General features: G+C 39.5%; 1 protein-coding gene across 1 annotated transcript in view; it reads right to left on the reverse strand.

Annotated features, from left to right (window-relative positions):
• LOC108439741 (guanine nucleotide-binding protein G(olf) subunit alpha) overlaps positions 1-1,639 on the reverse strand; it is a 53,833-nt gene extending 52,194 nt beyond the window's left edge. The window contains exon 1 of the mRNA XM_017718303.2: positions 961-1,639. Coding sequence (XP_017573792.1) covers positions 961-1,438 — 478 coding nt within the window. The 5' untranslated portion in view covers positions 1,439-1,639. The remainder of the gene's footprint in view (positions 1-960) is intronic.
• Positions 1,640-23,670: the final 22,031 nt, after the last annotated feature.

Consider the following 23,670-nt stretch of genomic DNA (forward strand, 5'->3'; position numbering starts at 1 on the left):
TATGTTAAACTCAATAAATAAATAGAAAATGTTTGCTAAAACTAGCAGAGCTGAACTTCAGACCCAACAAAGATGGTCTTCAGGTATCTGTTTAGATTTCATAATTTTGTTGTTGCTGAATAGCAATACAACTTTCTACATGTTGAAAATACACTGACCTTTAAGCAAAACTACTTTAGATGCTTTTCAGAGTAATCAATCAATTTTTCTGGGCTGCTTCTCAAAATATATTTATTTTACAGAAGTTAAGAGTAGCCTTCTTAGATGAGATATATTCAGGTATTTTTAAAAAATATGATCCTTGTCAGATATTTATATTGGCATCTGTCCCCAAACCGAAGCATATTCACAAACATGTTTGGAATCTGAAGGATTCTCTCACAAACCAAAACATCATGCCAATACCATCCACGGTACAGCTTTGTCTTTATCATCTCTAATTTAATTGCCTCACAAAACCCTGCATGGTCTTGCTTGCTCTCTTGAACACCTTTATCTATATGTACATATTCTCAGGTCCTCCAGTTCTGGGATACTGTGTCTCAGTCTAGACCAGGGATTCAAAGTCATATGCTTGAATGATACAGCACTTCATGGTTAGCAGTCTACCCTGCTGTAATATACCTGCACTTTCGATTCACGAAAGGTTTGGTAAGTAGTTCAGATGTTTTGCATCAGAGAAAGAAACGAAAAACTTGATGTGGTCCTCTAGGACTACTTGATATACACCATTATCTTCCTCTAATAATATTTCATTTTTCAAAATAATTTGACAAAGTGAAATTCAGGAGGCAAGCTTATTAAGTTAGTTGCATTTGGGGTAAGAACATCGATTTGACGTGGTTAAACTGGTCAAATCAACGAGAAGAAACAATCAAGCCCAGTATTAGCTTATGGAGTATTCTTATTGAACAGTTGCTTCTATGCGATATCTTTTGAGAATGAGGTGGGTAAACTTACCTAATAAAAGTAATCGATGAGTCTGTTTGTATTCCCGTTTAAGTTCTTTCAAGGCCCGGTCTATATTCTTACTGACTTTCTTCGCTTCCTTCTCGGCCTCCTTTTCCTCCACCACCAGTTTGTCCCATTGTTTATGTTTTTGGGTGCTGGACGCCTGCAGTAGCTGAAGTCGTCGACTTCGGTCCTTCACAGTCCCCTTACCTCCTGCTCCACCACCATTCTGTATCAACGATCCATCAGCGCTCGCGTCCCTTAGACGGTGCTCCCCATCTGGATGCTTGCCAGTGTTCCAGCGCTGTGTTTGACTGGTGCGTAATGGTGAGGTCTTTTTGTTTCCCCCGGGGTCATCCTGCCGTGATTCCCCCACATGCGACGGAGGTAACGGATCAGGCGGTTGGTCTGAATCAGAATTGGCATTTGAAATAGATCCACTTAAATCCCCAAACAATCGAGGACGCAGACTATAGCACAGCCCCATGTTGCGGCTGATCGTTTACAGTAAATGTTATTTCGCATATAAAATACGCCTATAAATTCTGAAAATAAATACCTTCAACAGTTTAGCGCATCTTCATATGGTTAGGCAGATTTAATACCAATATCTAATCCCAAAATAAGTATGCTCACATTTTTGCAGTGTGTCACTTTGTGCTCTCTAGTCAGCCTACGCTTTGTGTCAGTAGATCACCTGATGCCTTTGCGACACTGCTTGTCCACCGTACCGTAAATAAACTAAAAGCCCAACCTCAGAAAACTGCGAACCAACAGCTCATTATCTCAGACCGTCTATGCAGTTATATTCCACACAAATAGTTGAGGTGTTTGAGCTTACTCTTAAGGTACCAGGTTTTAGTACCAGGCGTGGTATTAAAATAAACATGTTGTGCTGTTTTAATGAACATTTATAATGACTTACAATTTCTTCAATTTTCTTACTTAGAAGAAAAATGTCTAGTACAAAATAAAAATAAAGTAGGCACAGATGGAAAAAATCATGTCCCCATAATAAATAACTACACCAGCTTTTATCAACACAAATCATATGGGCAAATTAAATGAAACAAGCATCATTTAAATAGAAGAAAATAAGTATAGAAGAATCAAATACATTTCTGAAATGAATGTAATTATAAACAAAAGGCTAAAATTTCAAATATATCAGGAAGATTAAAAAATGATTTGGGCCATATTTTAAACGGTACTTTTTCCTTTAATGACAGTAAATAAATAGCCCCTTCTGCTACTGTATATAGTGTAGCGTAGGCACACAACTCTAGACAAGGAAAACATTAGGTACACGGGAAAATGCTTTTTATTTAACTTTTGCAGCCAATGGAGGCTCAACACTAGTGTGAGTGAGGGCACTTGTCTGTGCTGCTCTCAACCCAAGGCTGTGTCTTCTTTGCTGTCCAACTTTGAGTTTGTTGATGTGCCACTTAATTTCTTCAAACATGCGGCCACCAAACTTCTGACACCATTGCAGCCTCAGCACAGATTTAATTTAATTTAATTTAATTGACCCTTATTAGTCCCACAACGGGGAAATTTCACCTCCGCATTTAACCCATCTGTGAAGTGAAACACCACATACACTCTAGTGAGCACACACACTAGGGGGCAGTGAGCACACTTGCCCAGAACGGTGGGCAACCCAATCCGCAGCGCCCGGGGAGCAGTTGGGGGTTAGGTGTCTTGCTCAAGGACACCTCAGTCATGTGCTGTTGGCTCTGGGGATCGAACCGGCGACCCTCCGGTCACAAGGCTGGATCCCTAACCTCCAGCCCACGACTGCCCCCAGACTACCCACAGATGATGTGGAAAACACTGCACAACTGCTCTTTATTGAACAGGCACTTCAATTACAAGTCACAAAGACTAAAAATGCCCTGCATGCTCCTGTAACACAAAAACACAGGGATAGTGCTTTAGTACTCAAGTCTGTTCTTTGCCTCAAGTGATGGTGACCAGTCTCTAGACTAACTCTTGTCTCGAGTTAACTAGCGGTTTCATATGCAGTGTTGTCTCAGACACAGGGTTAGGTGTGTTAGAACTGTTTGTTGTTAAATGTGCCAGTCTCAGGAATAATAATTTATCAAGACCTGCTGAGTATGATGCTTCCGCATAAGGTAACCAGCAGGTGAATTATTAATGAATATGAACAAAACAAGAATAAACAGAATAAAACAGTCCTTTCTCTATGTACTGAGCTCCCTGCTCCATTCTGCTGTTCATGCTGTATCAGTGATACGCGCACAAAGAAGTGGTTGCTAGGATACAGACGGAAGCATCCAGAGCTGGAAGTCAAACAAAACTGAAAGTTTCAGTCTCAATTTAAAACACAATAATAACAAAGATAACCTGTTGCACACATTTGACACTGTAAGTAATCATTTTTTTATCTTTTTTGTAAGTGTTAATTTAGTAGTAAAAATTATTTATACAGTTTAGTTCATCACTAAGCTGTTTAAGAGTCAGCACTAAATGAATTGTGCAACATTGTAGGAATGTCCTACTGTAGTACATATTTATGGGTAGCGCTCTACATTAAACTGTAGGCAGGAAATTTTGATAGCCTAATTCATGCACAGCTGTTTACTGTTTCCCAACTAGCTGGCACTCCTTCTATCACACGGTCCCACCTGGCATATTTTCCTCTTGGACTTCTAGATGTATACAGCTATGGTATCGCTGGGATTCAAACTCACAATATCCTGATGTTGGGATGCCTTTTATTATTTAGTTGCACCACACAAGACTTTGCCGTGCTTTAGTTTTAAAACAACAAATATTTTCTCTAGTGCATTAAACAATTCTAGACACAAAATCTGAATCGCTTTATGTGTTGTTGAGTGGTGCAGTGGGCTAAGCCATCACCACAACAGAAGATTGATTCTGAGCACTAGCAATGCCATCCATAAGTGCGTACGCAAGAGGAAAAATATCTAGCAGCATTGTGTGATGAAAAGAGCCCTGGCTAACGGGGAACTTCAGTGTAGAAAACAAAAAAATTATTTACCTAACTGAGAACCAGAAATAAAAGATTTTGAGAACTTTTGATTTAAATAAAAAGTCTGAGTTGTGCGCCAAACTTGAGTCAACTCAAGAAAAGCCATGTAATCAGCTATTACTGTATATCATTTTGAGTTGAGCTGACATCTCATTTTTAACAGTTTACAACAGTTATAGTTACTATAATATGTAATGGGTAATGCAATAACAAACATCTTTAGAAAAATTGTCTATGTAGTGTCATTGCGCATTGAATTGCATGTTTTTAATGTAGGCTACTTATTGAGAATGTTTGTAACTAGTTACTAATTACATTACACATTTTTCATTACATATACCACACAACAACATTATATTGTACTACAATGCTATTTCTTCATCTTTACACATACTAAGTTTGCCTAATGTCTTAAATCTTCTCTGAAACAAATGATAATGTAAAGGGGACATACATCTCTGGATTGCTGTGTTCTTTCAGATGGAAGAATTAGACCAGAGTGTGTACACCAGCCTCTCACACTACACATCCTTAACACTCTACATTAGATCATCTTGTTCTGACTCACTTAATATGAAGGCTTATTTGATAACTACAGAGTGCTGGATGTCAGACAGATAGTGTAAATTGTTGATTTTCAAAGTTTCATTTGAAAAGACCCTTAAGCAAACAGCACAGCGTAGGAATTTTCAGTTCTCAGTCAAGCCCAGTGCTACATATTTACTGCTGTATTTCCTTCATTTTGGTTTTGCTTGCACTGAAAATATAAACATTAATCATTTTGCCAGAAAAATCAATAAGTTCAATATACACACCTTTTTAATTTTACAAATAATCAACAATATTTGCCATATGTAAAATTTTAAAAAACTGCAGTATCCCCATGTCCCACAGGGGTGTGCAGCCCACGGGTTGAAAACCACTGTTGTACAGTTAAAGATCTTATTGATACTTTCCAGAATGGCTTAACTATTGTTTGTTTGTTAATGTTCAGCCCCTGAGAGCAGATTGGAATGTTATCATCTCTATGTTTTCATTTAATAATAAAATGGATGTAATGTAGTTTATGTTCATCTGACCTTATGTGGTGATTCTGAACAAGTTTTAAATTAAAAAAGAAAGCAGAGAATAATCTCACTATTGCGGTCAGTTACAATGCTAAGTTTGACTAAGTCCATAATATAATATGAAATAATGTTTTATGGCTATATATTATTGAATGTTATATTTTACAAAATTGCTAAACTGTAACATCATATGTTAGTATATATAATGTATAATAAATTATAATGAATGTACAATTAACTACCAACTTTCCTTTTTATTATCTTAAATAATTCTTAATTATCTTAATAAGCTTGCAAAATAGATAATTCTCTATATTAGAGCTCAGTCTGTTCTATTATATGTCTGGTGAATGAAAGACTATAAAAGATTCTTCTGTACCTCCGTAACACGGTCGTTTGCTGACTGTGAGCCAGCACAACGCCTCTGACATCACAGAGGCTAGACAGCATGAAACAGAATGTTATAGACGCCAACACTAGCGCCACTTACTGACTGCAACTGTGAGCCGAGTGACAGCCATTTCCGAGCCAGAGTCGTTGGCTGCCTGGGATGTTTATGGCAAACCTCTCTATAAAAAGTTAAACAAACGATTTTCTGTAAACGCTTCATTTCACTGGTAACCCTTTGTCCAGCTACCCTTTGTGTTCAAGGAAAACTACCTTGTTAAACTGTTAGCAAGTAGAGCCAAATCAGAAAACTGTTTTTGCCAAATTTGAACGCCTTTGCGGCCTCGGTGTTAAGACTACGATCCAAATGTTATCATCTGAAAAGTGAACAGGCTCGCTCTGAATAATAGTTACTAATAATAGTCTGTTCCAACACCAGTAACGATTACAGAGAATAGCATTTCAAAATAGAAAGCATTACAGCTCATGAAGTAGGACGAAATTTAACATTAACATTAGCGAACTAGCGCAACTATCGCCACGTTCGTCCAAAACCATACACTTATGTACTTCACACACTACAGTAACGAGTGCACTTCTGATGGTATATGCGTTATTTAGTGGGCTAGTATCTTACCGAAATGTATCTTCTATTCAATTCAAGTTTATTTGTATAGAGCTTTGTACAACCCCAATTCCAATGAAGTTGGGACGTTGTGTCAAACATAAATAAAAAAAGGCATCCCAACATCAGGATATTTTGAGTTTGAATCTCAGCAATACCATAGCTGTGTACATCTAGAAGTCCAAGAGGAAAATATGCCGGGTGGGACCGTGTGATAGAAGGAGTGCCAGCTAATTGGGAAACAGTAAAATGCAAATTCAGGTTTATTTATCTAACTGAGATACAGGCTTTAAGATATTAGCTGGGAGATTGTTTCACTCAACTAAGAAATTTGAGTTGGGTGAACTCTAATGTCCTCAAGCTGAGTCAGTTTATCCGTTTGAACATTAAATATCTTGTCTTTGTAGTGTATTCAAGTGAATATAGGTTGAAAAGGATTTGCAAATCATCGCATTCTGTTTTTATTTAGTTGCACCACACAAGATTTTGCCGTGCTTTAATGTGCCAACCTCATTGGAATTGGGGTTGTATAACGTTGTTGTCACAAAGCAGCTTTACAGAAGTTTTAAAATATACAGTTACAACATATATCCCCCAGTGAGCAAGCCAGAGGCAATGGGGGCAAGTAAAAACTCCCTCAGACTGGAGGAAGAAACCTTGGGAGGAACAAAGACTCACAAGGGGAGAATCATCCTTGTTCTGACTCACTTCTTATTTTGTTTATTTTTCTGCCGGATTTTTGTCCCGTAACTACTCCCGCAGTTTTTCTATTACTTCTTTGCCCGACAACCACCAATGTAGACATACTCATTCAGTGCAGGTCCACAAGATCAAATCCACCACATTACTCTTCCATAGTTTTTCCATCCCTCGTTCCTTGTATCGACTTCCATAGTATCCGCTGCACAACTATCCTACGTTTCCTTCAGGAAAGGCACATTTCTAGTTTTGTTTCTTTTTCTGCCGTTTCTTTGCCGTGTAACTAGTCCCGCAGATTTCGACATATCGACACCGTTCGAACTCCAGATTGTACGGCCCAATTGTGTGATGCGTACTTGTATACAGCTTTTTGATTGGATTCACGGATTCCGAACAGCAGCCAAAATTATGGGAATTTTTGTCCCATTGAAAATGAATGGGGAAGCTGTTGGCAGCTTGCCAGACATGTCACAATGGCCCCCTCTCTCAGACAACACAAACTCACACACAGAGCTCAATGTCTCCCTGGCTCCCAGCCTATCTCTCTGCACTACCACCACACATAATGGATTTTTTTAACATGGAACTGCACTTAGGCAGCATTGAATTTTAAGGTGGAACTTATTCTAAGTTAACACTGAGTTTACACTGACAATGAATTGGGTGAAAAATTGCACAATAATCTACTGCATTTCTGCTTGCCAGAACGAGTTTCGCATATACTACTCGAATTCCCGCACTCATCCAATTGTTTTATTCCATCCCTGGTTTCTCCCATAGACTCCAATTCATTTTTGCCAGCCCACAAAATACATCCCTTCATTGCACAACACTCACCGAAATTCATGTACTCATTCAGGGTAGGCCCCAAGCTCTAGGCCCCAACCATACCATACCGCACTCTTCTATTTGTCGTTTTTCCATCCCTTGTTCCTCCTATTGAGTCCCACTCATTTTCGCCACCACTCAAACTCTATTACTTCTTTACCCAACAGCCATCCACACGTAGTTTTATCATCTCTCGTTCCTTGTATCGACTTCCATAGTATCCGCTGCGCAACTATCCTGCGGTTCCTTCAGGAAAGGCACATTTCTAGTTAATAATGTCAATCACTGGTTTTAGAGATCCAGTACTTGCTTTGCCCTAGTACTATACTGTAATGATACAACCTCTTACATAGATTTATCACGCACACCTTTGTATTTAATTGTAAAAATTGTTGATTTTGCTTTCACTAAGTAGCAACAACCACACCTTTTCTCCTGTACCCCAGGCACTCCCTCTTTCCTGAAAAATTTCCACACACAACAATCAACCTTTATTAGTTTCAGAGAACATTGTAAATGAAGGGCACCCTCAATGTTGCCGAGTTGATACAGAGTAAGGGATTGATAATGTGTAAGAACATATCAAATGATAAAAGTACATTTAATAAATGAAGACCCAGATTAGGTAAGTATAAAAAGTGAAACATTAATAATAAGAATACATAAAAAATATAATTAAACAATTTAAAACATACATAAGATGTAAAGGTTAATAAAATCAAGTCAAAATAAAACATGAGGACGATAAGAAAAAAAACAAATTTATTAAAATAAGAATATGAATATAATTAATAAAAAACAAATAAATGAAAGAATGAAAAAAAAAAAAGGTTAAAAAAATCAGGTAAAACTGTTGCAGGCAGAGTGGAGGTGGTTAGAGTTTAAAATGACCAAGTGACATCAGCAAGCTGAGCTTTAGTGTGTCCTGTATTAAGTTCCAGCTCGCTAGTGCACTGTAACTAAAAGCAGATTTTCCCAGTTCAGTAAAAGCCCCTGTCATGTGATCCAGCCACTGGATTGAGTCTGATAAACACCAGTATTTACTGATATCATGGAAGTAATATATTCTAGCAAATGCCCGGAGAATGTTTTATAAATAATTTTTAAAAATAATTTAAACAGAGTGTTTCCCTACATGTAACTAGTGAGGGCCAACCAACTTTTTCATACAGTCTCCAGTGATGAACCTCAGTGCAGAGTGATAGACTGAGTCCAGTGGTTTGAGGGAACTGGCAGGTGCATGTTTGTAAATTACATCACCGTAGTCCATAACAGATGGTAAGGTTGCCTCAACAATTATTTTTCTTGTATACACGGGAAAACAGGATTTATTTCTATATAGATAACCGAGCTTCTGCCTACATTTGCTAACCAATTTATTAATATGGGGTTTGAAAGTGAGTTTATTATCCTGTAACTTCCTAATTCGTGGCCCCCTTGTAACCTTTGGGACACGAACCCCTTGTAACCCCCTGGTTGCAAGTCCTTCAATAAATCACGCTTCACAAGTTGGTTCTGAGCTTTTACTGGAGTTCATCTGCTGGAGCCTGTTTGAGTATAGTCAAAGGGAATACAGCAGCTAGTCAGTATCGTACTTCTCCACTCTTACAGCATATCCTTCAGTGGCAAAACCAAACTGAACTTACAGCAATTACAATATACATCTTTACAACATTGACTCAGCTTTTCAGTATCAAACAGCTCAGCTCATTTGATTGTACAACAAAAACAGTAGAAACAAAAGAATACAATACAATTTGAAATATTACATGAAACTAAAGAAAATACAATGTGCATACCTGTTTGAGTATAGTCGGAGGGAATACAGCAGCTAGTCAGTATCGTACTTCTCCACTCTTACAGCTATAAGGCACCAAAGAAATCGCATCAGTTCGCTATAGCATTCAGACCATATGGTGGACAGAGCTAGCATAACTAGCTGCGACTGAAAACCAGTTACAACTCGTCCTTAGCAACTTTCTCCTACGATGCAACAAAGCAACACGGACAGAAACTAAAATGTACACACTGTGTTACTTCAACGCACCAATTCCTTTCCTGAAAGTACAACAGTAAAACTCATAATACTTAAACAGAGAGGAGAAGATGTCTTAACCTACCATATCCGTTCAGTGGCAGAACCGAACTGAACCAGATACGGTAGGGGGCTGCTTTATAAGGTACGCAATACTCCCTCCAACCAGCGAGTGTCGCTTTTTACTCATAGAACCATATATTCTGTTGTATTTCCTTTTTAGAACAGATTTTGGCGAATTCTACTAAAATAAATCTACTTAAAATAAAGTTATTTATTATTCTGTTACAATCCAGCCATATGCCAAGGTATTTATACTCTGTGATTCGATGTTGGATCCCATCAGGGTAGTTTGGACTCACTGCCCAGAAAACTACATTTTAGTTTTCATAGACTCCTAGTTATTACTACTACTAATACTACTGCTATTAATATTAGTAGTATAATAATTTGTAGGTAGTTTGACCAGAGGAGGATGGGTCGCCCTCTTGTGAGCCTTGGTTCCTCGCAAGGTTTCTTCCTCAGCTCTGAGGGAGTTTTTCCTTGCCACTGTCACCACTGGTTTGCTCACCTTGGGGTTTTAACATTCTTGTTAAAACTTTGTCTTTTCTAGAATTCTTTGAATCTGCTTTGTGACAACATCTGTTGTAAAAAGCGCTATATAAATTAATCTGATTTGATTAGTGATATTAACAGAATTAAAAAATGCATTAGTTGATCTGGAAAATAGCATGAACTTAGTTTTCTTAGCATTTAAAACCAGTCTGTGTTCATGCATAAACTGGTTTATGCTTGTGTTTATACTGTAGAGCAGTAAATGAGCGTTGCAGTTTTCTTATTGCAGCATAAACAGAGTCAGCTGAACAGTATAAAACTATCAAATATAAAAGTGGGATTAATCGTTTACATCATTAATCGATTAAAATGTTCAGTCAGTATTTTTTTTAAAGACCCAATTCATATAAAGAGTTGAAACATACATTATAACGTTTGACAATCACTGCATTACATTTCAAATGCCCTTTTAATGTACTTGATGCAATGCATCCGCCTAGTGGCTGGGAGCATTTCTGATGTGTAGCATTTTTAAATGGTTTTCATTTTATTTAATGCTGTTGTGTCCTGGCTTAATGCTTCTGTGAGTTTTTGATCTGATTCATTCACAGATTTTGTAAATGCAGACTGTATGGCAAGGTGCTTGATTTTATACACCTGTGGCAGTGGGACTTTATGAAACACCTGAATTCAGTGTGCCCCAATACATTTTTCCCATATAGCCTATTTGTGTTTTTCCTTAAAGTTTCTGCATTGTCCCTTTTGCATGCTCCAATTTGTTTGTCTTCTCTGTTCTTCCTTGTCTGTGTTCTCAGCTTTTGTTAGCTTCTTAAATGTTGTGTTGTGACTGAATAAGCCAATTTACTGTACTTTTCCCCCAATATTTTTTCCAAATAGCAAAGAGCAATTATTTTATTTAAAAAAGATAACCTGTAATGCAAAATGCATAAAAGAGTAATATTACAAAATAACTCCCAAATTTTTTTCTCTTCCATGGAGGAAAAAGTATGATAATTCCTCTTCATTGCTTGCAATTTCTAATTATTTTCGCAACTCACTGAGACCTTGTCTTTGTGGTAAAAAATTTTTTTCACCATTAAAGACCCTAATTTGACTTCATATTCCGAGCTCAATTCAGTCTTTCAAATCGTCAAAGCACGCCACTCAGTTATGATATGCATTTTGGGCCAAAACTTGCCTGCATGTGTCAAAACAGATGATGTTTTTTTTTTTGTTTGTACAGAAGCTTTTTATGTACACAGACACAAGCCATCTTTGTGTGTATATATAAGTAAATCTATGCTGTCTGCAGACTAGGAGTTTATGCTTGAAAATACGTTTACAGACTGCAAAAGTGTATGCTTTTTAGTATTATGTTACACCTTAAAAAGCCAGAGTAGCAATACGTTACCTGCAGATGGCGATATTTACTGGAAAGTAAAGAAGAAGAAAGAAGCAGAGACATTCAAAATTATTTTGGTAGAAGCAAGTCATTGTGAGCCTTCCTGCACAAACAGGGAAAGTAAGTTTGGACTTACATATACATAAACATATACAGATAGGTATACATATTTGAAGTGGAAATTACATGATTATATAGTATAATATATTATAATTTATATCCTTTTTTATTGAATCTGTCAAAAAAAATAAATTTTTAATGTCTTCTAACATGAAAGCTACACAAACTTGGACTTTTATCTTTGGTGGAATGTAGTTCTTCTACAGATTTTCTCTAGATTAAGTAAAGCGAGCAAAGAAGTAATGCACAAACTGGTACTGTATGTGTTCTGTCCTCGGTATATGTGCTGAATATATCTTGACCGACAGATAAACACTCTCCTAACATCAAGACTCTGAAGACACTTGGCCCTTATCCACAGGTTTATTGATGTTGCAAGGAAAGGTGAAACTAAAACATATTCAACAATATGCTCGCCTTTAACGTGCTGATTAACCACCATTTGAAATAAAATCTCTTGGGTTTACTGCAACTGTGCATGAATGAATATATAAGAGTAATGCAACTTCCACAATAGGGCCCCAATCAATTCTCAGTATCAAATGTAACAAAAATGTCCCTAAAATAATGACCGACAATGGTAGATAACAATAAACAATAGTTACATACCCACGATGCTATCAATGACATTAGGATGTATGCAGATCTCACTGGATTGACTTTTGATTCAATGCTCCACGACTCTCAAGTGGCCTGCTCTCACTTCCAAAACGGAATGAGGCTTCTAAACCCAACCATGTACTTGTGGCAGGACACTCCCCGCCTGACGTGGGAACACATCACTCAACAATCGCAACATTCCCTATAAATATGTTTCTGGGGGAAGAAGCAGCACCATGTCCGTAATAGGCCTAAGGAAACGTAGCCTTTCCGGGCTTAATTGATCATAATCACAACCTGACGCACTCTCCCTGTCTTTGCTAGGGAAGGTCTGTGTTACTAGTCCAAGAGGCCATTCATTTCTAGGAACCTGGTTGTCCTTGAGAAGAACACCACTTCCTTTTTCGATGTTTGGATGACTTGACCTCCAATTCTTGTGTGCCTGTAATGTTGGCTGCTTCCGCCATCTGTCCCAGAAAGTGTTGGACATTCACCTTTTGTGTCAGAAGAGTTGCTGGTGTAAGAACAAATGGATCATCAGTGTCAGTTGTCACGGGAACAAGAGGTCTGGAATTGATAATGGCTGATACTTCGGCCATAAAGATGACCAGCACTTCATGAGTAAGTGTTCCTTTCAGCTGGAGAAACATGGAGTCCAGAATTCTCCTTGCAAGACCAATTATTCTTTCCCATGTTCCACCGAAATGGGAAGCGTGTGGCGGATTGAAGGTGCATGAGCAGCCATGGTCTGACAGGTAAGTCTTCACAGCTGTACCATCAATGTTCGACGGTATCTTTAAGTCCTTGCAAGCACCAACAAAGTTTGTGCCGCGATCCGAACGAATATGTTTAACTGGCCCACAAACTGCAAGAAAACGCCTTAGTGCATTGATGAAGCTGGATGTTTTGAGGGATTCTATGACTTCAATATGAACAGCCCTTATGCTTAGACACGTGAAGATCACAGCCCATCGTTTACTGTGTAAGAGACCTCCTCTGTTTTGGCGTGAGGAGACATTCCAAGGGCCAAACACATCTAATCCCACATTTGTAAATGGAGGATCTGTGGAAAGACGATCTGCTGGAAGACTGGCCATTTTTTGGTTGCCAAGTGGAGCTCTTAGGCATGTTACACACCGATGTATGATGCTGCTTACTTTCCTCTTCCCACCAACTATCCAAAAGCCAGCTGAACGGACAGCTCCTTCTGTAAACAGACGTCCTTGATGTTGAGTTTGTTGATGGTGCTGTCTGATAAGTAAGGTTGCAATGTGATGTTTGCCAGGTATAATCAAGGGGGTCTTTGCACCTTGATCAAGGCTTGAATAGTGGAACTCTCAAAAGGCCATGGGCATCAATGAAGGGGTCCAGATCTTTGAGAGGACTACTTTTAGGGATCTTCTCCTGCTTTTGAATGCATCTGATCTCTTTGCTGTAGACTTCCTGTTGCATTGCTTGAATAATGATGGCTGAAGCTTGATTAGATTCCTCAACTGTGATTTTAGCTGTGCAATAATGCTAGCCCTTACAGGAGCTGATTGTCTCCTGAGTTGTCTTGAAAAGTTGGGCTAAGTGTATGAAGCGAACAATAGCACGAGTTAGTGATTTCCAAGAAGAGAACTGGGTGAACCTGTGAGAACCCAGTTGCTTAGATGATGATGTAGTGCTTAAAGTGGACACTAAAGGCCGGGTGTCTGGGTCTGAGCTTCACTCAACAAGCTCAGAAGTGCCCTCAGATGTGCTTGGAGACAGAAATTTGGGTCCACTTAGCCAGTTAGTGTCTTTCAAATGACCTGCAGCCACAAACCATGTTGCATGATCTGCAGGGTTGGTCTGTAGGCACATAGTGCCATTGGTTTGGATGGGAGGATCTTCGGATGCACAGTACCCTGTTACTGACGTAGACATAAAAGCGCCTCAATTAATTACAAATATAAACCAGAACGACCTTGCTGTCTGAGTAATAGAATATGGCATCAAGCTGAAGGTCTAGTTCTTCAGAGATTAGGTCTCCCAATTCGACAGCAAGCACTGCTGCACAAAGTTCCAATCTCGGTACTGTGTGCTCAGGCCGGAGGGCCAGCTTGGCTTTGCCCATCACAAACCCAATATGATTGTTGCCAGCAACATCTGTGACTTTAATGTATGCCACTGAAGCAATAGCTCTGGTTGAGGCATCCAAAAAGATACACAATTCTCTTTTGACAGCCGCTGAAGGTGAAGTTTCTGTGTAAGGTCTGGAAATGGAAAGATTGGATAGCTCTGCTAAAGAGGCTCTCCATGATATTCAAACTTCCTCCATTTCTTGGGTTAATGGCGCATCCCAGTCACTGTTCTCAGCAGTGAGTTCTCTAAGAATATCCTTGCCCTGTATTGTAACTGGTGCTACAAACCCAAGAGGGTCTTAGAGGCTGTTGACTGTGGATAGGATACCTCGTCGAGTGGAAGGTTTTACCTCATCTGTTACACTGAAGAGGAAGCAGTCTTTTTGGAGGTCCCAGTTGAGTCCCAAACTGCGTTGCACTGGCAGCAGATCTACAGCAAGGACTAAGTCCTTAAGATCACTTGCATGATCTCTGGATGGAAAAGCTTCCATGAATTCCTTGCTTTTTGCTGCGATTTTATGTAGCTTTAGGTTTGATCTAGCGAGAGTGTCCTGTGTCCTTTTTAGCAAGTCAACAGCAGCTTCAACAGTAGGCATAGACGTCATCGCATCGTCTACGTAAAAGTCACGGATCACAAAACGCTTAACGTCGAGGTCGACATGGAACTCTTCACCCTACACAGACTGGTGTAGGCAATGAATAGCCACTGCGGGTGAGGGGCTATTACCAAAGACGTGGACTCTCATGCGATAATCCACAACTTCCTTGGAGAGGTCATTTTCCACATGCCAAAGAAAACATAGGAAGTTCCTGTCATCTTCCTTGACCAAAAAACAATAGAACATCTGTTCTATGTCAGCTGTAAAAGCGATTGCTTCTTTTCTGAAGCGCATCAGTACACCAATCAGTGTGTTGTTTACGTCAGACCCAGTTAACAGCACATCATTGAGTGACACACCATTGTATTTGGCACAGGAATCAAATACAACTCTGATTTGCTTTGGTTTCTTTGGATGATACACTCCGAACATTGGCAGGTACCATTGTTCTTCTTCCTCCCTGAGAGGAAGAGCCAACTCAGCATGGCCGTTCTTAAACATCTTGTCCATGAAACTGAGGAAGTGATCTCTCATTTCAGGCTTCTTGTCAAAGTTGCGCTTGAGAGACATGAGACGCTTCAGAGCTTGGGGCCTGTTGTTGGGGAGTCATTGCCTTAGACACTTGAAAGGTAATGGTGCTATCCAGCTGTTGTTTGAATCTTTCTGTAGTCCTTCATCCATTATTTTCATGAAGGATGTATCTTGGATTGATGGAGCCGTCTTATTGTCCTCTCTGGTCCTATTGAAAACAGTGCATCCCAAGTGGTCAGTCTCACAGGAACAATTCTCCCCAGATATTGGATAGTGATTGAAGACCTGGACATCACTGTACTTTTCCTTGATACGGAATACATTGGGACATGGATCAAAGAGTGTAGGGCGCTGTAGCTCTGTCGTGTTGGTGTAGAAAGTGTTGATTGTCTGAGGTTTGTGGACACTACCTAGACATACATTCCCTACAATGACCCACCCTAGATCCAGCTTCTGTGCATAAGGCAGGTTGTGTGGACCATTAACCTGTTTGCGGACTTCCTACCAATTCCTTTACTCCTGCACACGTTCTCAACGTATAAGGAGCCCCTGAACTTTGATCATTGAACACATCAAAGAACTGTGAGCGAACTAAGGACCTGTTGCATATCTCTGCATATCCAGAATCGCATACAGTTTCACTGCTTTGTCTCTGTGACCAACTGGCTATACCTTTATGAGGCATATTTTAGAGCAGGGATTTCCAATGCTAGCTTCCTGTCTAACAAAGTCTACAAAGTAGTCAAAGGGAGGATAGGTAACATGCATTTTCCGCTTGTAGGATGCACCAACTGATGCCCACTTTTCCTGCAAACGAAATGGAAGCTTCTGTACAATTGGGTTCACTCCTCTTGCCATGTCGAGGAAAGAGAGACCAGGCAGGTCTCCTTCGGCCTTGGCTGACAGCAGTTCCATTAGTAGGTCACTCAACTTTGTAAGTTTAGCATAATCACTATTTGATATTATTGGAAAAGCATCAATGCGTTTGAACAGTGCATCTTCTATCACCTCTATCGAGCCATAGATTTGTTCGAGTCTGTCCCATGTCATAGCCAACACTGCTTCTGGATGGTTGATGTGTATTGCTCTTATCTGTTCAACGTGTTCTGCTGACTCCTTGCCTAGCCATTTTAGCAGAAGGTCCATCTCCTCACTTGGTGTTAGATTTAACCCACTTGTAGCAGACTGAAAAGAACGTTTCTAGGCTCTGTAATTCTGAGGTTTATCATTAAATTGAAGTAAACCTGTAGCTACCACTTCACGACGAGCAAGGTACCTCACAAAGTCATGAACGTACGAGCTGCCATCACTGGAGTTTTGGTCCATGGGATAGGCTGAATGAGTGGGACAATCTTTGTCTTTTGGAGGTATGAAATGTTGCACAGCAGAAGCATGGTTGCTCTTGAACCTAACTTTATGTGGTACATGGAGACCTTCATTGTCACAGGGGCTGCTGTGAGGTAAGATGAGATGACTGGGAAGCAGTGTTGATTTTGTCTGGAAAGAATGGTTTGGCTTCAGGTTTAAGATGTGAAGGTACAAAACTGTAGCTTGTACTTGGCTCTGCTCTTGGTAAGAGACCACCCTCATCTAGCTGGAACGCTTTCTCTTGTACTTGCTCTGTGCGTTGTGCGGCTTCCAAGGGAACAGAATTTAAACTTAACTTGCTACTAAGTTTCTCCATATTGAAATCAACTGCAGCTTCGAGTGCTTCTGCTTCTGCAACGGCAGCAGCAGTTTCCTTCTTGTAATTAAGCATTTCCATAGATGCTTCCAACTTAGCTTTTTCCAGTTTCAGGTTGATTTCCTCTTCATCAAAGGAAAGATGTGCCTTTGCTGATTCTGCTCTTGCTTTGGCTGCAGCAGACCTGGTTGATGATTGTACCGAGGAGCATGAAGTGTAAGACCGTGTCTTTAAGGAAGAAGTTTCCTCCATCGTGGCACAGTTCGGTGTATCTCTATTTAGGCCAGCTCTGACAGTTGTTCACTGTTTGTTTTGCCAGACTATACTGCGTTATCTCATGTCCACCAGAAAGACGTGGTTTCACTGTTCTGTCCTCGGTATATGTGCTGAATATATCTTGACCGACAGATAAACGCTTTCCTAACATCAAGACTCTGAAGCACCCCAATCAATTCTTAGTATCAAATGTAACAAAAACGTCCCTAAAATAATGACCGACAATGGTAGATAACAATAAACAATAGTTACATACCCACGATGCTATCAATGACATTAGGATGTATGCAGATCTCACTGGATTGACTTTTGATTCAATGCTCCAAGATTCTCAAGTGGCCTGCTCTCACTTCTTGATAACATATGATAGGCTGCATTAACCTCCAATGGTTCTTAGCTATTGACACCTAGTGGTTTAAAGGTGAACTACAACTGCCTACTGAATATTCTTATACAAAAACGGAATGAGGCTTCTAAACCCAACCATGTACTTGTGGCAGGACAGTATGATAATCCTGAAGTAAAAGAAAATTTTATTTAGAATTTACTGACACTCTATTAACCAAATATTTTAATTTATAAAAAAAACTGAACACTGGCCTACTGTTTACATTTTGTGTGTTTGGCTTGCAAAGTACCGCTTAAACAATATCTTTGTTGTTTGCTGATGATACAACATTTGTGGGATGAGACAGCATACAGGGCATAGGTCAAGCAGCTATTAAAAGAGTTTTATTAAAGAATGTTATAATCAATACGGAATTTAACAGGCAGCCAATGAAGTGATGTACTGTATTAATATAATCAAATTTTCTAGTTTTAGTAAGGACCCTGGCTGCAGCATTTTGGACTAGTTGAAGTTTGCCTAGATTCCTGACAGTAGTGTGTTACAATAGTCTAGCCTGGAAGTAATAAAGGCATGTACTAGTGTTTCTGCATCACACAGGGATAGGGCATTTCTTATCTTGGCAATGTTGCGAAGATGTAAAAAAGCTGTTCTAGTGATGCTGCCTATGTGTTAATTGATTCAGATTTATCATTCGATCATGACGCAAAGATTTTTTGCTGCTGAGCCAGGTGTGACTGGAAAGTCAACAAGATTTAAAATTAAATCTGGTAGTTTATTTCTTGCCAATTTTGGACCCAGAAGGAGAATCTCTGTTTTGTTACTGTTTAGCAGGAGGAAGTTCCGTAACATCCAGCCTTTCACATCTTTTACACACCCCTGTATTTTATCTGTATTTGTCATCAGGCTTGGCTGATATGTACAGTTGCATATAGTCTGCGTAACAATGAAAGTTAATGCCATGATTACTTATAACTGTGCCTAACGGTAACATGTATGGTGTAAATAATAATGGTCCTAAAATAGAGCCTTGCGGAATTCAAAATCTTACTTTTGAATAATTGGAAGATAAATTGTTTACACTGACAAACTGATAATGTTCTGTTAGGTAAGATTGGAACCAGGCTGTCCCTGTGATTCCAACCATGTTTTCTAACTTTTCTAGGAGAATATTGTGGTCTATTGTATCGAAAGCTACGGCTGAGGTGAAGTAGCACTAACAGGGTTACGTAGCCTTGATCAGAGGCACAAAGAAGATCATTAGTTATCTTAACTAGAGCTGTCTCAGTGCTGTGATGTGGCCTGAATCCAGATTGAAATTTTTCATATATATGGTTCTTATGTAGATATGAACTAAGTTGTTGGGCCACAGCTTTTTCTAAGATCTTCAATATAAATGGGAAGTTAGAAATAGGCCTGTAATTAGACAATACACTAACATCAAGATTTGGTTTCTTGATCAGAGGTTTGATAACTGCTAGTTTAAAAGCTTTGGGAATATAGCCCAGACTAAGGGACGAGTTTACTATAGTTAATAATAATAATAATAATACATTTTATTTATAAAGCACCTTTCAAGAGACTCAAGGACACTGTACAGTAAAGGTGCAAAAAAAAAAACACATAAAAACAAGAGATAAAACAATTGTTATAACAATAAAAAATATGGGAGAAAGAGCATAAAAATAAACATAAGATAATAATAAAAACACAAGAAAGATAAGCTGGTCACTCATATGCTATCCAGAAAAGATGGGTTTTAAGACTGGCCTTGAACAATGATAATGAAGTACAGGTACGCAGCTTTAGTGGGAGTCCATTCCAGAGTTTGGGGCCAGCAACACTGAACACTCTATCACCTAAAGTACGCATTTTAACAGTCGGGACTGCAAGGAGGTGCAAATTTGAGGAGCAAAGGGTGCGTGGAGGAACATAGATCTGTAGCAGGCTACCTAAATATGTGGGGGCGTGTCCATGAAGAGATTTAAAAACCAGCACCAGAAATTTATACTGTATACGATACTGTACTGGAAGCCAGTGAAGATGCTTTAATGTGGGTCTAATAGATTCCCAAGATCTTTTATGGGTCAGAACCCTGGCAGCAGAATTTTGTATATACTGCAATCTATTTAGAAGCCGAGTAGGGAGGCCATGTAGCACTGCATTACAATAATCCAGTCTAGATGTGACAAAAGCATGAATAGTAGTCTCAGCAGCAGCAAATGAAAGATATGGGTGAATTTTGGAAATATTCTTCAGGTGATAAAATGCTGTCTTCCATATATTTTTAATGTGAGGTTCACATGACAGTGTTGTGTCAAAGGTGACACCCAAATTACGAACCAGAGCAGAGGACGAGACAACAAAACCCGCAATAGAGAATGGAAGGGTACTGAGCTTTCTGGCAGTCGCAGGTGAGGAAATCAGTATACAGAGGGTTAAGAGAGGGTTTATAATAACTGGCAGTACTTCTTTGAGTAATTTTGAGGGAATTGCATCGAGTGTGCAGGTTGTGCAATTTGCAGAGGAGATAATCTTCTCTAGCTCTAGCTGTGGGAGTGGGTAAAAAGTTTTTTTTCTTCTACAACTGTGTTTTGTTTTATATCAGCCAAGTCAGATGACAGCCATTTAATACTGTGGGTTGAATTTGTTGTCTAATATTTTCAATTTTATTATTAAGGAAGTCCATAAAAACTTTACTGGTGAGAGTTGCTGGAATTTCTGGTTCATTTGGGAAATCTCACTAAACAGAACTCTAGGATTATATTTATTATTCTCGATTAGCGAGGCTAGATATGCTAAGCGAGCTTTAGTGAGAGCATTTCTATACTCTATAAGGCTGTCCTTCCAGGCAGAGTGGAACACTTCCAGCTTGGTTTGTCGTCATTTTTGCTCTAGTTTCCGAACTGTTTGTTTTAAGGTACAGGTTTTATCGTTGTACCATGGGGCGAGCTTTTTCTGCCTTATTCTTTATTTTAAGTGGCGCCACATTTTCTAAAGTTATTTTCTAAATAATCAGTTAGTAAATCCAGCTTCATTGGGTCTGATGGAATGAAAACTGGCATTGATAGTTCTGGGAGATTTTCTATAAATTGTAGGGCGGTAAAAGGTTTTATTGAGCGCTTTGTAGAATAGCGAGGGGACACGCATATTATGGCCAAGTCGTAGCTCATATGAAATTAGGCAATGGTCGGAGATTGCTGAGGTTTGCGGTAAGATGTTAAGCTTGTCTGTGTTAAGACCTAGGGTCAAAACTAAATCTAACGTGTGACTACAGTAGTGTGTAGGCCCTGTTACATTTTGGGTAATACCAACAGAGTCTAGAATTGAAGTAAATGCCTTTTTTAGTGGATCATCTACCTTCTCAAAGTGAATTTTAAAATCTCCTACAATTATTACTTTATCATTGCACACAGCCAGGTTTGTAGCAAAATCACTAAATTCTTTTAAAAATTCAGAGTAGGGCCCTGGTGGTCTGTAAATATTAAGTAATGAAAATGCGTTCTTTTTTGGGACTGGATTTACCTGGATGTAACGTGAATGGAAAGGACCTCAAAGTAAGTGAAAGTGTCACATTGTTTCTGACTAATATCTAGAGTATTTTGGTAGATTACACATACTCCACCTCCCTTGCCTGATAATCTTGGCCTATGTGCATAATTATAGCCTAAAGAGGTGGCTTCATTTAAAGCTGAATATTCATCTGGTCTAACCCATGTTATAATTGCATTTACGATGACTGCTTTTGAGTTTAGTGATCTTATATTGAGTAGTCCAAATTTTAGATCTAAGGTGTTAGTGCTAACATATGTTAGTGCTGAATATGGATATATATTGATTAGATTGTTTAAACTGGCTGATTGAGTTTTTCTATGATTAAATTTTGTTATAATTCGGGGCACAGACACAGTCTCAATAAAGTTGAACCTGGGTGATGCCTCAAGGCGGACCACAGACGGTCAGTTTAGCCTGTCTGTCTGCGGCCTGGTCCCGGTTCTGGACTGTCAGCAGCTATTTACACTACTCTGCCAACTAAAAGCCAACTAAAAGACTATGAGCTATGCTGCAAGAATGTAAGGTAGCACCCTCCCGTGTGGGGTGGACACCATCCCTACCTATAAGACCTATAAATCAAGTCTCCTATAACCAGAGCACTTGTAACAGTCTCCACAGTGGGTGTTTCACTGAGCTGGGCAAACCTGTTTGACACGCAAATCGGAGGAGCGTGGTGTTCTGGCGGGCTAGCTTTGGCCTTAGCATTAGCCTTAGCTTTCCGGCTAGACCACCGAGTCGTCACCCATTCACCCCGCTGTAAGGGCTCTAACGCTGGAGTGGAGGGGGTGCTAACTCTCCCTAGGGCACCCAGAGCTGCTAACACTGAATCTTGCTGTCTGTCCTTTAATAACCCCTGGACGCACACCTCTAGCTAGTCCACTTTCTCCACCAGAGAGCTAACTAGCTGGCATTTAGCACAAACAAAGCCACTATCATTATCACTAGAGGTGGAAAAGGGCGTTAAAATAAACATGCCACACTCTGAGCAGGTGAAACAACCAGCAGAAGCCATGATATCTCAGGTACTTACCACTTTTGGTTGATTTAGGAGCTTATAAAAGACTCTTTCGGACCATTCTCTGTAAACCCTAGAGATGGTTGTGCGTGAAACTCCCTACCTTAAACAGGAGAAAAGGTAACCAAAACATGGCACCTGTTATCTACTTTGCTATCTCTCAAAACATAAATCAAACAGTCACAATTTTAACAGACAAATTAACATTTTTTTATTTAATTATATTTAACATTTTAAATTAAATTTAACTTTGTTAAAATTTAACAAAGCAGACAGAAGTGAAGAGTGCTGGGCTGGTCTGGATAGGTCTTCTTCCAGGTCAAGTCAGAGCGGAGAAAACCATGAATGTCTCAAGATGGTGGCTTGGTGACCTCTTATACCTCTGTGGTATAAGATATAACTTATACGTCTGGCCAATCATGTACCTGCACATAAGGGGACACAAAACAGGGAAAACACAAAATGCCAGCACAAGGCACACAAGCGATATATTACAACCAGAGATTGAAACACCCCCACCCTTAAGAATAAACATCTTAGCTTATAATAAAAACTTATAATAAAGTATACTGTGCTACAATTCTAAGATTTACAAAAGTTTCCAAATGTATGCAGTTACTAAGGTCACTCTAAAACTAATGCTGCAATTACTGAAGGCTAAAGATAAAATGGGGCGGCATGGTGGTGCATAGTGCCGTCACCTCACAGTGAGGAGGGTCTGGGTTCGATTCCCTGGCCGGGTGACTGGCGTCCTCTCTGTGTGAAGTTTGCATGTTCTCCCTGTGTCTGTGTGGGTTTCCTCCCACAGTCCAAAGACATGCAGTCAGGCCTCAGGATATGTTACATTGCCCCTAGGTGTGAGTGACTGTCTGTGTCTGTCTGCCCTGCGATGGACTGGCGACCTGTCCAGGGTTTATCCTGCCTTCTGCCCGATGACCGCAGGGATAGGCTCCAGCAACCCCAGCAAGGCCTCCACAATTCTTCTAAACAGAGACAACACTAGGAGACTAACATCACAATGCTAAAACATACTAACCCTAAATTCACTTTTCAAATAAACCAAAATCAATAGCCTAATCCAATGATTTTGTCCAAGAACAAATGCACTAGTGTCACAGACTTTTCCTCAACCACTAAATATTTTCACTCATAACATAAATGACTTCGAAAGAGCAACATGCAGCTCAAATGGAGTACCTTGACTGGCAGACAGGCCAACTTTTTGCCCAATAACACTGCAGGTGTGGCAGCATGGCACATTTAAACCTTTACGC

Source organism: Pygocentrus nattereri, chromosome 3 (assembly GCF_015220715.1).
Source record: "Pygocentrus nattereri isolate fPygNat1 chromosome 3, fPygNat1.pri, whole genome shotgun sequence".
Taxonomy (NCBI): Eukaryota; Metazoa; Chordata; class Actinopteri; order Characiformes; family Serrasalmidae; genus Pygocentrus; species Pygocentrus nattereri.